The following is a 15502-nucleotide window of genomic DNA, read 5'->3' as shown; positions in this document are numbered from 1 at the left end:
CTTCCATGCCGTTACATTTTACAGTTTAAATAAAAAGTGAAAGAGTACTTATAACATTCATTTAAAAAGAAAAAACCACTTCAAATATATATTTATAGATTTGCCCAAGTAAGGCCACCTTTTTAGTGGATGAAACATTTTAAATTAAGCTTGGATTGACTGAAGTGTGCGCTCCTACTGAACAGCGCCGTACCTTTTAGGTCCTTTTTTTCCTTTCCCAAACTCAACATCTTGGTTATGCACAATGCTACCGGTGCGATCACATCAACATGTTTGATGTGACAAGATGGGGGGATTTCAGAGATCTGCATGGGGTAATTAAAACAGCGGGAAATTTACGAGCCAGAAACAACACTTCTTCCCCTACTCCAAAATAAATTAGTTCAAAATCTCCATGGTGAAACAGGTGGGTTTTTTGGGAAACCAGCTTTTTTTATTATAAAAATAAATAAAAGGGGGGTGGAGATGCAAGAAAGACACAGCGCCAGCTCTGTGTGATATTTTTGATGACAGACCGAGCTGGTATGCAGACACCCTTGTCAATTAAAGCAAATTGTGTGATCCGTCATCAGTCTGGCTTTGTGTTTGCCATGGAGATAGAAAACAAAGCAAAAAACCAACCTGGAATAAATACAGTTAATATTGCAGTTGTGTAGTAGAAGCACAACTTAATCAAGGACCACCTTAAATGTCATTAATCAAGGATGCACCCAAGAGCTTTTTGTTCTCATTTTTGGATGCAATCCTACACCATCCTAGATGGAAGTACCATTGAATTCAATGGGGCTCACAACGGAGCAGACATGCATAGGATTTAACAAAATAAGAGAGGTACTCAAATATAAGGATGATAAAGAGAAACCAAAGTAGGTGATTCTAAAACATTTCTTTATTCTTTCGTTATCTCATTTTCGCTGAGGGCAGCTTCAATTTCATCAAAAACCGGCACAGGTCCTGCATAGTCATTCGTCTGTATAGAGTCTAATTTCTTCTGGTAGTCCACTGGCAAACCGTTCTGCTTTGCACCCATACAAATGACCTACGAAGAACCACATTAAATGAGGATTTAAAGCAACAGTATTATTTATGTATGCCACTACTGCAGCCCGTGTTTTGTTAGCCCAAAAATGGAAAACGAGCGAGGTCTCAACTAAAGAATGGCAACTTAAGCTGATGAAATATGCGCAGCTTGTGGACCTAACATATAGAATAAGAGAACAAGAAGAACATACGTTTAAAGAAGATTGGAAAATGTTTATTGAATATACAGGGGGAAATTGTGTACACTTGAAAACATGGGCAGCATTAAGATAAATTCAACAGTGTCAATAAGTTTCGATGGATGTAATAACGGAATACTGAATGGTTTATGTAAAATATGCAGGGATTTATGATATGCAAAATGAACCATGGAAAGTGAAGAAGGGAAGTCACTGATATTTTAAGGACGTTTAAAGGAATATTCTAAATTGTAAAACAGAAAATTTAATAAAATTTGTATTAAAAAAAATAAAGCGGCAGTGTTTGATTCCACAAGCCATATCCACACAAATAACCAGGGAAAGGGATGATGAGAATATGTTAGCACTGGTTCACACATTCCTGCACAAAACTCCATTTCTCTGTACTGGATGATTGGCAGGTGAGTGTGTAATTTGATTCAAACGGGCAGCTGATGGGTGGACATTCAACCCAGTTTCACTTGGAATAGATCCAGTGATCTATTCAACCGAATGAAAATCAGTTGTACAACACCCAATCAAAACATTTCCCTTGCGGTTTAAGATCAAGCCCATTCACACTTACAAACCACAACCTGACAAGACATGGGAGGATGTGCCTATCGCCACACCAGAGGACCCACAGGAAAGGACGGGGTGAGCTCACACCCGTTTTTCCCAGTTGCCTCCTCTCCCTGCAGCACTTCCCAAACTTTCCCTGAGGATCCACAGATCCCAGGAGAGGCTTTTTAAAGGGCACTGGAGGGGCTGTTTACATCTTCAGAATCTGGTCCTAGTTAAAGGTAAAGGGACCCCTGACTGTTAGGTCCAGACAGGGACGATTTTGGGGTTGTGCCACTCATCTCACTTTACTGGCCAAGGGAGCCAGCGTACAGCTTCCGGGTTATGTGGCCAGGACTAAGCCGCTTCTGGCGAACCAGAGCAGTGCACGGAAACGCTGTTTACGTTCCCGCTGGAGTGGTACCTATTTATCTACTTGCACTTTGATGTGCTTTCAAACTGCTAGGTGAGCAGGAGCAGGGACCGAGCAACGGGAGCTCACCCCATTGCAGGGATTCGAACCACCGACCTTCTGATTGGCAAGCCCTAGGCCATGGGTAGGCAAACTAAGGCCTGGGGGCTGGATCTGGCCCAATCGCCTTCTAAATCCAGTCCGCGGACAGTCCGGGAATCAGCGTGTTTTTACATGAGTAGAATGTGCCCTTTTATTTAAAATGCATCTCTGGGTTATTTGCGAGGCCTGCCTGGTGTTTTTACGTGTGTAGAATGTGTGCTTCTATTTAAAATGCATCTCTGGGTTATTTGCGAGGCCTGCCTGGAGTTTTTACATGAGTAGAATGTGTGCTTCTATTTAAAATGCATCTCTGGGTTATTTGCGAGGCCTGCCTGGTGTTTTTACATGAGTAGAATGTGCCCTTTTAAAATGCATCTCTGGGTTATTTGCGGGGCCTGCCTGGTGTTTTTACGTGAGTAGAATGCGTGCTTCTATTTAAAATGCATCTCTGGGTTATTTGTGGGGCATAGGAATCCGTTCATTCCCACCACCCCCCCAAAAAATATAGTCCGGTCCCCCACAAGATCTGAGGGACAGTGGACTGGCCCCCTGCTGAAAATGTTTGCTGACTCCTGCCCTAGGCTCTGTGGTTTAGACCACAGCGCCACCCGGGTCCTACGTAGGAAGCAGCAAAATTAAGCAGAAATGCTCATTCTACGACTTGGTTTCCTGAAACTGAAAACATGTGCCCTGCCCCTAAGATTGGCAAAGCAACAGCTTCTGGGAGCTGACAAAGGTGAGAGATGGGCAGATTACTTATTTTTCTCTACATCTAATGAGAAAGGGGTTGAGGGCAGTTATCTGTACAGGGATACAAATCTGATTGTCTTAATTATCCAAAAATTGGATAATTAAAAAATAATAATAACCAGGAAGTATAGTATATCAGTTTTTATTTGGGTAACAGTCTTGGCATCCAACAGCAGCTGAAAACTACCGTGTTATGGGCTGCATGTGCCATTAAGCATCTGCCAAGCTACTCTTGACATGTAGTAACACGGCCAATGTTGGGAGCCTTAACAGAACTCACAGGTTTTGCAGGTTCAGCTGGTTCTGCATTTGAAACAGACATATGGAGTATCACTGGTGGATCATCTCCAGAAGTGGTGGGGCAACACCTCCTCATCCCTATTCCCAGGAGTGGAAAAGTCCACGATAGAAGAGAAGGGAGGTCGCTACTCAAGGGCTGCCCCATGGAAGAAGATGGAGCAAGCTTGTTTCCTCCTGCTCTGGAGGGTAGGAACCGAACCCATGGCTTCAAGTTAAAAGAAAGGAGATTCCGACCAAATGACTTGGGAAGAACTTTCTGGCAGTAAGGAATGAAGCAGTCTCCCTTGGAAGGCTGTGAATGGATTCTCCTCCTTGGAGGTTTTTAAGCAGAGGTCGGGTGGCCATGTGTCATGGCGATTCCTGCACTGCAGGAAGTTGGGCTAGAGGACCTATGAGGTCCCTTCCAACTCTATGATTCTATGATACTCTTCCTATCAGACTGGGCCCTGGCTCAAGACCGGATCCACCGTTTTTGTGCGCCTTCGACAATAATGTTTCAGCAGTTAGGAAGGAGGACCCAGCTGGGGGGGGGAAGCAATTGGGTGTTCCCAACCATTCTGCACATTCCTTCAATGTTCCCCCAACGCCACAAGGAAGAGACTTGTGCCTCCTATGGAGCCAGAACTGCTCTCTACTACTACCGCTGCTTTTAAAGTACAGTGGTACCTCGGATTACATACGCCTCAGGTTACATACGCTTCAGGTTACAGACTCCGCTAACCCAGAAATAGTGCTTCAGGTTAAGAACTTTGCTTCAGGATGAGAACAGAAATCATGCTCCGGCGGCGCGGCAGCAAGAGGAGGTCCCATTAGCTCAAGTGGTGCTTCAGGTTAAGAACAGTTTCAGGTTAAGTACAGACCTCCGGAACGAATTAAGTACTTAACCTGAGGTTCCACTGTAGTCATGATCAGCTGGCTGCTGAACAAGGGTATGAGTTTAAGTCGGGCACTTCCAAGCCAAGCTGGATCTGGGCTCAAGCTGACATGGTTCTTAGACAACCCTCTTAAAGGAGATGTATGACCAGCATCAGACCATGATGCAGAAGGGTTAGGAGAGTCTGCCACCTAACCCCTGCAAAGGAGAGGGCTGCAGAAGTGTCTTCAACTACACTGGTGGCCAAAATTGTGGAAACCTTTGGAGGAAAGTGGGACGCGGGTGGTGCTGTGGGTTAAACCACAGAGCCTAGGACTTGCCGACCAGAAGGTCGGCAGTTTGAATCCCCACGACGGGGTGAGCTCCCGTTGCTCGGTCCCTGCTCCTGCCCACCTAGCAGTTCAAAAGCACGTCAAAGTGCAAGTAGATAAATAGGTACCACTCCGGTGGGAAGGTAAATGGCGTTTCCGTGCACTGCTCTGGTTCGCCAGAAGCGGCTTAGTCATGCTGGCCACATGACCTGGAAGCTGTACAGCGGCTCCCTCGGCCAGTAAAGCGAGATGAGTGCCGCAACCCCAGTCGTCCACGACTGGACCTAATGGGGTCCCTTTACCTTTACCTTGGGGGGAAATGTATTACCTTGGGGAAAAGTGTATTTCCGAGGTTTGATGGCTCACAACACCTGATTGGCTCTCTAAACACTCATGCTCATTGGCTACATTCAAATGAAGGACAGATACTGCATATCAACCTAAGCAAGTTGTGCTTCCCTTTTCTGGTTATTTGGTTATAACTTTTGATAGAATACAGATAACTGAACAAACTTTGTTGCATTACATTCTTTATTAAATTATCTTATATAATTTTATGGTATTACTCCAAAACAAAAGTGGTGTTATGAGCCATCAAACCTCAGAAATACACTTTTCCCAAAAGGTGTCCACAATTTAGGCCACTTGTGTATATTTATGGCCATGGCTATAGTAAAGGGAGGAAGGTATCACTATGTCATCAGCCTGAATGATATGATACAGTGGTACCTCGGGTTACAGATGCTTCAGGTTACAGACTCCACTAACCCAGAAATAGTACCTGGGTTAAGTACTTTGCTTCAGGATGAGAACAGAAATTGTGCGGCGGTGGCGGAGCAGCAGCCGGAGGCTCCATTAGCTAAAGTGCTACTCAGGTTAAGAACAGTTTCAGGTTAAGAACGGACCTCCAGAACAAATTAAGTTCTTAACCTGAGGTACCACTGTACAAGCAATTTGCCTGACTTAGCAGGCCTATACTGAGCCTGAGTTTGCTCCTCAGTGGAGAAAAGGAGGCAGCACTGATCTAGCTAAAGCACCATATCACGTGGCAATCCCCAAGTGCCACTATAAAAGCACAACTCACGTAACCCTAGTATCAAAGTAGCTAAGCTATTTCGCTTTTCATGTTCCATGAACAGCTTAGGCTCAAAGGGGACAATTACAGTGGTGCCCCGCAAGACGAATGCCTCGCAAGACGGAAAACCCGCTAGACGAAAGGGTTTTCCGTTTTGGAGGTGCTTCGCAAAACAAATTTCCTATGGGCTTGCTTCGCAAGATGAAAATGTCTTGCGAGTTCCTGCAGGGTTTTTTTCCCCCCCCCCCCCTTTCCCAAGCCGCTAAGCCGCTTAACAGCTGATCCGCTAAGCCGCTAAACAGCTGATCGCTAAGCCGCTTATCAGCTGATCCACTAAGCCGCTTATCAGCTGATCCGCTAAGCCCGCTAAGCCGCTAATAGCGCTAATCCGCTAATGGGCTTGCTTCGCAAGACGAAAAAACCGCAAGACGAAGAGACTCGCAGAACGGATTCTTTTCGTCTTGCGAGGCACCACTGTACTAAGCATCATGTAGGTAGACTTTTATGAATGAGTTCATTTTCACTCGCAGAAAACCTACACTTACTACTATAATTAGTAACCCAGTTTCTCTCTCATCCGCTCATATTCTCCTTAGAATCACATAGGAAACTTACCTTTTTATACTGCGGGGAAGGAAGGCCTAAGACATAGTCTGTCATTTGGTAGCTACGACTCTTAAGTATTTTCCCTTCTTGAGTCTGGACTGTAACTTCTATTGGGATGTAAATACCTTGTTCAACTCCCTCTTGTCTGAAACAGAATAAGGAATACCTTTCAGATCAAATCACTAACTTGAGAAAGAAAGTGTAGTAATTTGCTTTCTAAGCAGACTATTCATTTAGCAAGGCACCCAGACCAAAGACAAGGTAAGTTCATGAAATTTAGGCCGTATCCAGACAGCAGCTTTCTGAGGTCCTGTTCACAAAATTAAGTTAGAACTAAATAAGAGGGGAGGTATAGAGTTGTGTGGCTTTTTACTGAACATCGTTAGGTAAGTTCTCTTATGGACTGTGCTACATTACACCGTTGGTGCCATAATCTTCTGGCTGAATGGGGCAGGAATTGGCAACCCATCTGTACAGCTTATAAGGGCTTGGAAGCATAAAATGTTATGTACGCAACACTGGCCCTGTTAAAGAGGAAGAGACTCTAGTTAACAGCGTTTATTAATAGGGGCAGTTATTTCAAGAAGTGAGTCACAAGGCTGCAGTCGCTACCAATCCCACCCTTGCCAGAAGAAGGAATTGCCACCACGTACAGATTTTCACTTCCTTCCCTGATGCTTCTGCCTAGAATATCTGAAGTCACTGGCCAACCCATCAACCACCATGTGATGTGTGTTGTATGAACCCAAAGCTTTTTCTCAGAATGTGCTGCCAGTCATGGTTAGCGGGTGCAGTCTCACTGATTCATCTGCAATGTTACTTAACTCTTAATACTTACTAGAATACGTAAGATCGTAAGGGAGTTCCCCTGCCCAGTGAGGAGATCCCTGTTCCGATTGCTGCCACTACGCAGACCAGCACAAGAGAACCCCATTATTCATCTATTTAATGTTACCACCCTCTCTTGTGCCCAAAGCAGGGCACATTAAAATTAAACCAACATTGTAAGATAAAGAGCAAAACCAAGAAGAAAGAAAACTACTACGACTTAATAAACAGCAGAAAATATTACGCAGGAATACCTAATCTTGAGGGACGCGGGTGGCGCTGTGGGTTAAACCACAGAGCCTAGGACTTGCTGATCAGAAGGTTGGCGGTTCGAATCCCCGTGACGGGGTGAGCTCCTGTTGCTCAGTCCCAGCTCCTGCCCACCTAGCAGTTTGAAAGCACGTCGAAGTGCAAGTAGATAAATAGGTACAGCTCTGGTGGGAAGGTAACGCTGCTCTGGTTCGCCAGAAGCGGCTTAGACATGCTGGTCACATGACTCGGAAGCTGTACGCCGGCTCCCTCGACCAATAAAGCGAGATGAGCGCCGCAACCCTGGAGTCGGTCACGACTGGACCTAATGGTCAGGGGTCCCTTTACCTTTACTTACCTAATCTTATGCGGGGGGTCAGTTCCGGGGGAATATGCATAAAATATGGGTATAGCCAAACCTTTGGAGCTGCCCTCTGGCTAAAGGGTAAGGGAGGAGAGAGCAAGTATCCCCAGCATTCCTAGAGCTTGGCGGCAAGGCAGAGAACTTAAAAGCTCTTTTTTGCGCTGTGTAACCCCAAGTGGACCAGGCAGGAAAAGAGCTTTCAAGCTCTTCGCCTTGCTTAGGCCTAGACTTGAACCATTTTAAGCAGCCCACATATAGTTGAAACTCTGCAAGTCCAAATGAATGTCATAAGAGGGATTATGGCAATACAGTAATAAAACCATCCAGGTTAGGCACTGGTGTTCAGCAAAAGCCCCAGAGGACAGGCCATCGTGCACAGCTCTAAACTCCTGCAACAGGTACAGTGGGAACCTCGGTTTTCGAACGTAATCTGTTCCAGAAGACCGTTCGACTTCCGAAATGTTCAAAAACCAAGGCTCAAAGGGATGCCTGCAAATTCAGTTGAGAAAACTGAAAAACATGCAGCAGAAGGCATTCGACTTCCGGGTTTTTGGCGTTTGCGTTCCAAAACGTTTCTCAATGGAGACGTTTGAGAACCGAGTTTCCATTGTAGTTCCCCTTTAAAAAAAGATCTCCTGTTGCTTTCTGTTTCACCATTACAGCTGTCAATAGTGGTAAAGTAACTTTCTAGCACAATCCTATGCACGCTTACCTAGCAGTAAAGCCTGCTGAATACAGTAGGGCTTACCGCTGAGTAAGTATGCACAGGATCTGCATACTTATTACAACGGCGTAGTTCTTTATATTTTTCCTGCTGCTTTTATCAAAGATAAAAACCCCATCTGATTAAATCAGGTTCTGCAACAGGCGCCAAATACCCAATCAAAGCTGTTAATTCAGTAAGAAAAGTGAACTGATGGGCTTTGGTAATTAGCACATGCCGGAAAATCACTATTTAAAAAAAAATACGGTATCTTGCTTAGTTTCTATTCTGTAAATGTTACAAGTGAGCACTTCATACTCGAGCCATATTCCCCCCCTGCACTGAAACTTGTTCACTTGGAGTCCGGCAATTGCTTTGGCAAAGAATTGATGCCATACATACAACAAAACACCCAGAACATTTAAGAAAGTGTGTGGCTCATTATGTTATTAAATTGAGAGAAGATGACAGAACTTGGAAGACACCCACCTATCCAGAGAAGGTAAATCGGTAGGACTCATTCTCCATACAACTCCCCACACTTCATCACCAGGACTATGGATTATAGTTGCTGTACTTCCATGCCAGTTAGAACTGGGCTTGCCATGATGAGAGCCAAAAGCAAGTTTGTAATCCTGCAGTTAAAAGGAGAACAATTAACCTCCGTTTATATATCTATAGGTTTAAAAGACATGTGATTAATTCAAACGAAGCTGTGGAGTGGATCGGTAAGACAGGAGAAAGAAAAGTGAATGGTGGGTCCAATTTAAAACCCCATTCATCATCAATGATAATAATAATAATAATAATAATAATAATAATAATAATAATAAAAACCATCCTGAGACCCCCGGGTATAGGGCGGTATATAAATTCAATTTTTTATTTTTATTATTATTATTATTATTATTATTATTATTTGAATTTATATACCACCCTATACCCAGGGGGTCTCAGGGCGGTTCACAGAATAAAATCAAGATATAAAACCACAAAATACCTAATAAAAATAAAAGCAACAACCCGCTCTTATAGAGTAATATATTAAGTCATAGAATTATGTAATAAAATGTGAATATGATTTAGTGGAAAATTCAATAAAAATTACTTTAAAGAATAAAAATAAAAGCAACAACCCAATAACCCCCCCAAAAAAACATTTTAAAAGGGTATAGGATGTACAGTGGTACCTCGAGTTACAAACGCCTCAGGTTACAAACACTTCAGGTTACAAACTCCGCTAAGCTGGAAGAGTTACCTTGAGTTGAGAACTTTGCCCCAGGATGAAATTGTGTGCTGGCAGCGCAGCGGCAGCAAGAGGCCCCATTAGCGAAAGCACGCCTCTAGTTAAGAACAGACCTCCGGAACAAATTAAGTTCGTAACTAGAGGTATCACTGTAAATCGGATCAACCAAAGGCCTGGTTAAAAAGGAACATTTTTGCCTGGCGCCTAAAGGTATCAGGCAAACTTCCCTGGGGAGAGCATTCCACAGACGCAACAGAAGCGTGGTGACAAAGACCACCCACAAAAACAGTGCCACACTCATGACGACATGCCCAACATTTTTTTTTTTTTAATGGACTAATAAGCTTCCACACCAGGAGTGACTGCAGATGGATAACAGGCTGTTTAGCAAATTTCCCACAATAAGTGGAAATCCAGATTGAATGTATAAAAAAGTATGGCTTGGCATTACGACAACAATGACATCACGCAGTTTCTGCAAAAGGCACCACCACCACATGGGTATGAGCAGGACGGATTCTGCACCAAATCGGAAGCCTAACTACTTTCCCTGGAAAAACGATCACAGAAGGAAGTGATGATTGCACAGCAGTATCTGCTGCATGTCCTAGTCACAGCAATGGAAGACAAAGGTATTTTTGGGCAACAACATAACAACAACATAAAGAGACAAACAACATTAAGATTAACAACATAAAGAGACAAACAGACAGCACCAACCAGTAGCTGTGCCAGGGTGAGAAAAACGGCAGACGGGTTTCTTAACATTATCCTCTCCCGCAGCAGGTTACTACCGTAGGCAAAATACGATATGCTTTCATTCCCGACGCTTTGGAAATCCAGCCCTTCACCCAATCCGGTTGGTGTACAGTGCTTAAAGGTTTCCATCTGCTAGAAAGGAGCCCTGTTAAAAGAAAATGGAGGTGAGATGTTTGTTCGTAAGCTATGCAGGCAGTAAAAGCAGCATGGAGCAGTAGTTCCCAAGTACCACAAAATTTACCCGTGCCCAGACCCTGAATATAAAACAACAGAAATGTTCCCTTCCTTATTGCTCTGCTTTTCCTTTGTTTTGCCTAGTAACGTCACGTTGCTGTCAGGACTGGAGTGGATGGCAAAGATGTAAAGAGACATCATTACCAGCAATGGAAGAACGGTTTTTACAATTAACGGACTTAGCTGAGATGGCAAAATCAACATGTTTAATAAGAAATAAAGTCATTGTTAACATTTACTAAAGATTGGAAACCACTCAAAGACTTTTTGTGTGACAAAATGAAATAATGCATTCAGGTTTGAGGACTGAAGATAATTTGTTTATAGAAAGTGGTGTTCTCTTAGGAGTTATATTGGAGTGGATGAAGTGATTATTGTTTATATGTATATAGCGGACAGATGAAGAACTGGAATTTCTTCAATCCCTGAAGTTTTATCATATATATATATATATATATATATATATATACACACACACACACACACACACACACACACACATACAGAGAGAAAGAGATGAGAGCATGAAAGGACAGGCTGCAGATTTTTATTTTTTATTCTTTAATTTCTATACCACTTTATATTTTTAATAAAAAATCTCAAAGCAGTTTACAGCTTATTAAATCAATAAATCAGATCCACACCATACAGTAAAAGCGCATTTAAAGCACACGGTTTCCTCAAAGAATCAAGGGAACTGTCGTTTCCTCTCCTAGAGCTGCAATTTCTAGCACCCAGGATTCTTTGGAGAATGTCATGCACTTTAAAAATGCCTTAGTTGTGCTCCGAATGTATGATGTGGATGTTCTGAGGCAGACACCAAAGCATATTTACTCGGCAGTATATCCCGCTGTGTTCAAATAAAGGTTTTTCCAAGGAAAGCGTGCATAGCATTGCAGTCACAGAGAAAGGGAGTTTGCAAGAGTGCATGCCTCATCCATACAGCATCCGAGACTTTTTAACAGACTCAACACCTTCGTAAGCAGCAAACAGATGATGTAGCAGCTATTGCAAAATGGCGGCTTTTCGGTTTAGATCAGGGGACCAAATCCTTTCTAAGTTCTAAGAAAACTGAACTTTAAAGAGGGAAATGGAACCAAAAAACTTAAGAAAGAGAAGAACCCGGCAAATTATGGGAAGCAGACACTTTTAAGCAAGACTCTACTGCCCTCCTGATTGGCAAAGAGGGTGGGTGTTGGGTTCGAAATAACGTGCACCCAAGAAGAGGAAAAGCTTGAAAAATGAGAGGACACAAAATTGCTTAAATGCAGTGCAGCATACAATGGAGATGTAAAAGATTTGGATTATCATAAAAGATGCAGGAGGAAATGATTAACAATAGGAGGGAGGGAAGTCCATGAGATTCTTTGGAGTCTTGTTTTTATATTGTACGTTCGATATGTGACTGTAAAATTTTAATCGGAAACACCAAATAAAAAAAATTATATATAAAAAAGAAGCTATAATGTACTTTCAATAATAAAAGCTACTTGATTTCTAAATGCATGAATGAATGCAGTGTAGCACTGAGAAACCTCCCGGTCATGGGAAAATCCTGAAGAGCAGCGGGTGTTAAGAGCTGTGGTTCCCAACATGGGGCACACGCCCCACAGGGGGGCAATTTGAGAATGAGTTATTAACAGTGAATGGCCTTTTAGGCTTCCTCCACGTGAATAGGAGTTCACTTTTTGAATAATAAGAATTATATGTAATGGGGGGGGGGGTCAGGATTTTATAGATGCTTAGGTGGGGAATGGCCAAAAAGAGGTTGGGAACCACTGGTCTAGAGAGACATTGGGGACGGTGCTTGTGTGTGTGTACACACTTGACCCCATCCCTATTTTAATAATAATAATAATAATAAATTTTCTTATTTATACCCCGCCCATCTGACTGGGTTTCCCCAATCAGGTTCCCCTTAGCTGCTCTCCTGAGCAATGTTCTTTCGCTCTTTACGGTTTACCTATTTACACTGTTCTAAAGAATTGTGGATATGGGAGGGACGCCGCCCCCCCAGACCCATCTGGTCCAACCCCCTGAAATTTATTTTTTTATTGCATTTATATACTGCCCTATACCCGAAGGTCTCAGGGCGGTTCGCAGAAAAGATCACGATATATAAAATCAAAATAAGAACAAGAATAACCCCCCCCCAAAAAAAGAGCCACATTTTAAAAGGGTATATAGGATGTCCATCAGGTCTGGCAATGCCCGGCGTGGGGCTCGAACCCGCGACCCCGAGGGCCTCAGGCTCCAGAGACTGAACTGTCCCAGAGGCGACCTGCCGTGGATGCTTCGCTCAGCTTCATGCGTCTCGGGGGTCGGTCTAGATGACCCCGGGGGTCCCTTTTCCAGCTCTGCAGTTCCACGGAAGGCCGACGGGGGCGCAAAGCGGCGAGTTCGTCCGGCCTTCCGGGGGCCCCGGGACCCGCGCCCTTTCCCCGGGGGGCTCCCCTTCTTCCCCCCGCCCCTGCCCGCCTTCGCCGCCCCCCCCCCCCGCCTCAGTCTCGCCTTCCTCGCCTCAGCAGCAGAAGCAGAACGCCGGCAGGACACACAGCGGCCGAGACGGGCCGCGCGACGCCGCCATTGGCTGAGCCGCCGCCGGCCCTTCCCATTGGCTGCCGAGCCGCCCTCCGTCGCCTTCCCGGATGCCCAGGTGGAAGCGCGTGACGCTCTTCTCCCGCGCCGGCACCGCGCAGGATAGGGAGGCGGAGGCGGGGAATGGAGTTTCTGACTGCGCAGGCGCGCCTCAGCTACCTGTAGTACTTCTGCTGCCTATTCTAGTTTTTTTTTTATTCTATTTTATTCTATTCTAGTTTGTTCAATTCTAGTTTATTCTATTCTGTTCTAGTCCTCTTATTTTCATAGAATCATAGAGTTGGAATAGACCACAAGGGCCATCGAGTCCAACCCCCTGCCAATTTTATTCTAATCAATTTTAGTTTATTCTATTCTGTTCTAGTCCTCTTATTTTATTCTAATCAATTCTAGTTTATTCTATACTAGTTTATTGTGTTCTAGTTTATTCTATTCTAGTTTATTCTGTTCTAGTTATCTTATTTATTCTAGTTTATTTTGTTCTATTCTAGTTTATTTTGTTCTATTCTAGTTCATATCATTTTACCTTAGTATTTAATTTTATTTATTTTATTTTATTCTAGTTTATATTGTTCTAGTTTGTTCTACAGTGGTACCTCGGGTTACATATGCTTCAGGTTACATACGCTTCAGGTTACAGACTCCGTTAACCCAGAAATATTGCTTCAGGTTAAGAACTTTGCTTCAGGATGAGAACAGAAATCGGGCTCCGGCAGTGCGGCAGCAGTGGGACGCCCCATTAGCTAAAGTGGTGCTTCAGGTTAAGAACAGTTTCAGGTTAACAGTGGACCTCCAGAAGGAATTAAGTACTAACCCTAGGTACCACTGTATTCTATGCATATTTCATTTAATTTTACTTTACAATTTTATTAGGTTAGATTAGATTTGTATACCGCCCAGCACCCAAAGATCTCAGGGCGGTTGACAGCATAAAAATGCAAAAACCATGTTTTATCATACTCCAAAAAAAATCAGCCCTCGGTGCCTTAACACGCAGAAAAACATCTTTTTCAAAAAAAATCCCTAACCTGAGGCTGACAATTTCACCACAAATCTGATGTCATCCCATTCACTAAAAAATGGTGCCCACTACTTGCAAATTCTCCCCTGAAAGATTTGGCAGTGGAAACAGAAAGCTTTTTATCATAGGCCAAGAAATCACTCGATGCCTTAACATGCAGAATTTTTAAAAAAAATAATAATCCCTAAGCCGCGGGGTCACAATTTCTGCAAAAATCTGACATTATCCAATTCACTCAAAAATGGTGCCAAAGGGTTGCAAACGCTCCCCTGAAAGGTTTGGCGGTGGAAACAGAAGGCTTATTATCATAGAAAAAGAAATCAGCCCTCGACTTCTTAACCTGCGGGAAAAAGATTTTTTTGAAAAAATCCCTAAGCCCTGGGGTCACAATTTCAGCAAAAATCTGACGTTATCCAATTCACTCAAAAATGGTGCCAAACGGTTGCAAATGCTCCCCTGAAAGGTTTGGTGGTTGAATCAGAAGGCTTTTTATCATCGGAAAAGAAATCAGCCCTCGACGCCTTAAGCTGCAGAAAAATATTTTTTTGAAAAAATCCCTAAGCCCCGGGGTCACAATTTCTGCAAAAATCTGACGTTATCCAATTCACTCAAAAATGATGGCAAACAGTTGTAAACGCTCCCCTGAAAGGTTTGGCGGAAACAGAAGGCTTATTATCATCGGAAAAGAAATCAGCCCTCGACGCCTTAAGCTGCAGAAAAATATTTTTTTAAAAAATCCCTAAGCTCCGGCGTCACAATTTCTGCAAAAATCTGACGATATCCAATTCACTCAAAAATGGTGCCAAACGGTTGCAAATGCTCCCCTGAAAAGTTTGGCGGTGGAAACAGAAGGCTTAATATCATAGGAAAAGAAATCAGCCCTAGACGCCTTAACCTGCGGGAAAAGGTCACAATTTCAGCCAAAATCTGACATTACCCAATTCACTCGAATATGGTGCCAAACAGTTGCAAATGCTCCCTGAAAGGTTTGGCGTTGGAAACAGAAGGGTTTTTTAACCTGCAAAAAATCATTCCTCAACGCCTTAATCTGTGCGGTCACAATTTCACAAAATATCTGACATTATCCAATTCAGTCAAAAATGGTGGCAAACAGTTGCATTTTGGGACGTGTAGCATTCTTGCTGCTGGTACAGTGGTACCTCGCAAGACGAATGCCTCACAAGACGGAAAACTCGCAAGAAGAAAGAGTTTTCCGTTTTTCGAGGTGCTTCGCCAGACGAATTTCCCTATGGGCTTGCTTCGCAAGAAGAAAGCCCATAGGGAAATCT

The 15502-nt window shown here is 43.5% G+C and overlaps 1 protein-coding gene across 3 annotated transcripts; it reads right to left on the bottom strand.

Moving 5' to 3' along the window:
- Positions 1-871: 871 nt before the first annotated feature.
- On the bottom strand, positions 872-13063 carry GGCT (gamma-glutamylcyclotransferase). 3 transcript variants are annotated; one of them, XM_053359183.1, is made up of 5 exons: positions 12876-13063; positions 10322-10505; positions 8845-8990; positions 6221-6356; positions 872-1039 (listed from the first exon to the last, which is right to left on the bottom strand). In XM_053359183.1, exons 2-5 carry the CDS (start codon positions 10487-10489, stop codon positions 890-892), a joined length of 600 nt encoding a protein of 199 aa, XP_053215158.1. In that variant the 5' UTR covers positions 10490-10505; positions 12876-13063; the 3' UTR covers positions 872-889. The 3 variants fall into 3 exon arrangements, with proteins under 3 accessions (XP_053215158.1, XP_053215159.1, XP_053215157.1); XM_053359184.1 differs by having other exon boundaries at positions 12880-13063; XM_053359182.1 differs by lacking the exon at positions 12876-13063 and having other exon boundaries at positions 10322-11027.
- Positions 13064-15502: the final 2439 nt, after the last annotated feature.

Source organism: Podarcis raffonei, chromosome 12, assembly GCF_027172205.1.
Source record: "Podarcis raffonei isolate rPodRaf1 chromosome 12, rPodRaf1.pri, whole genome shotgun sequence".
Taxonomy (NCBI): Eukaryota; Metazoa; Chordata; class Lepidosauria; order Squamata; family Lacertidae; genus Podarcis; species Podarcis raffonei.
The sequence above is the reverse complement of the archived record's forward strand: the minus strand, read 5'-3'. Positions and strand labels throughout refer to the sequence as shown.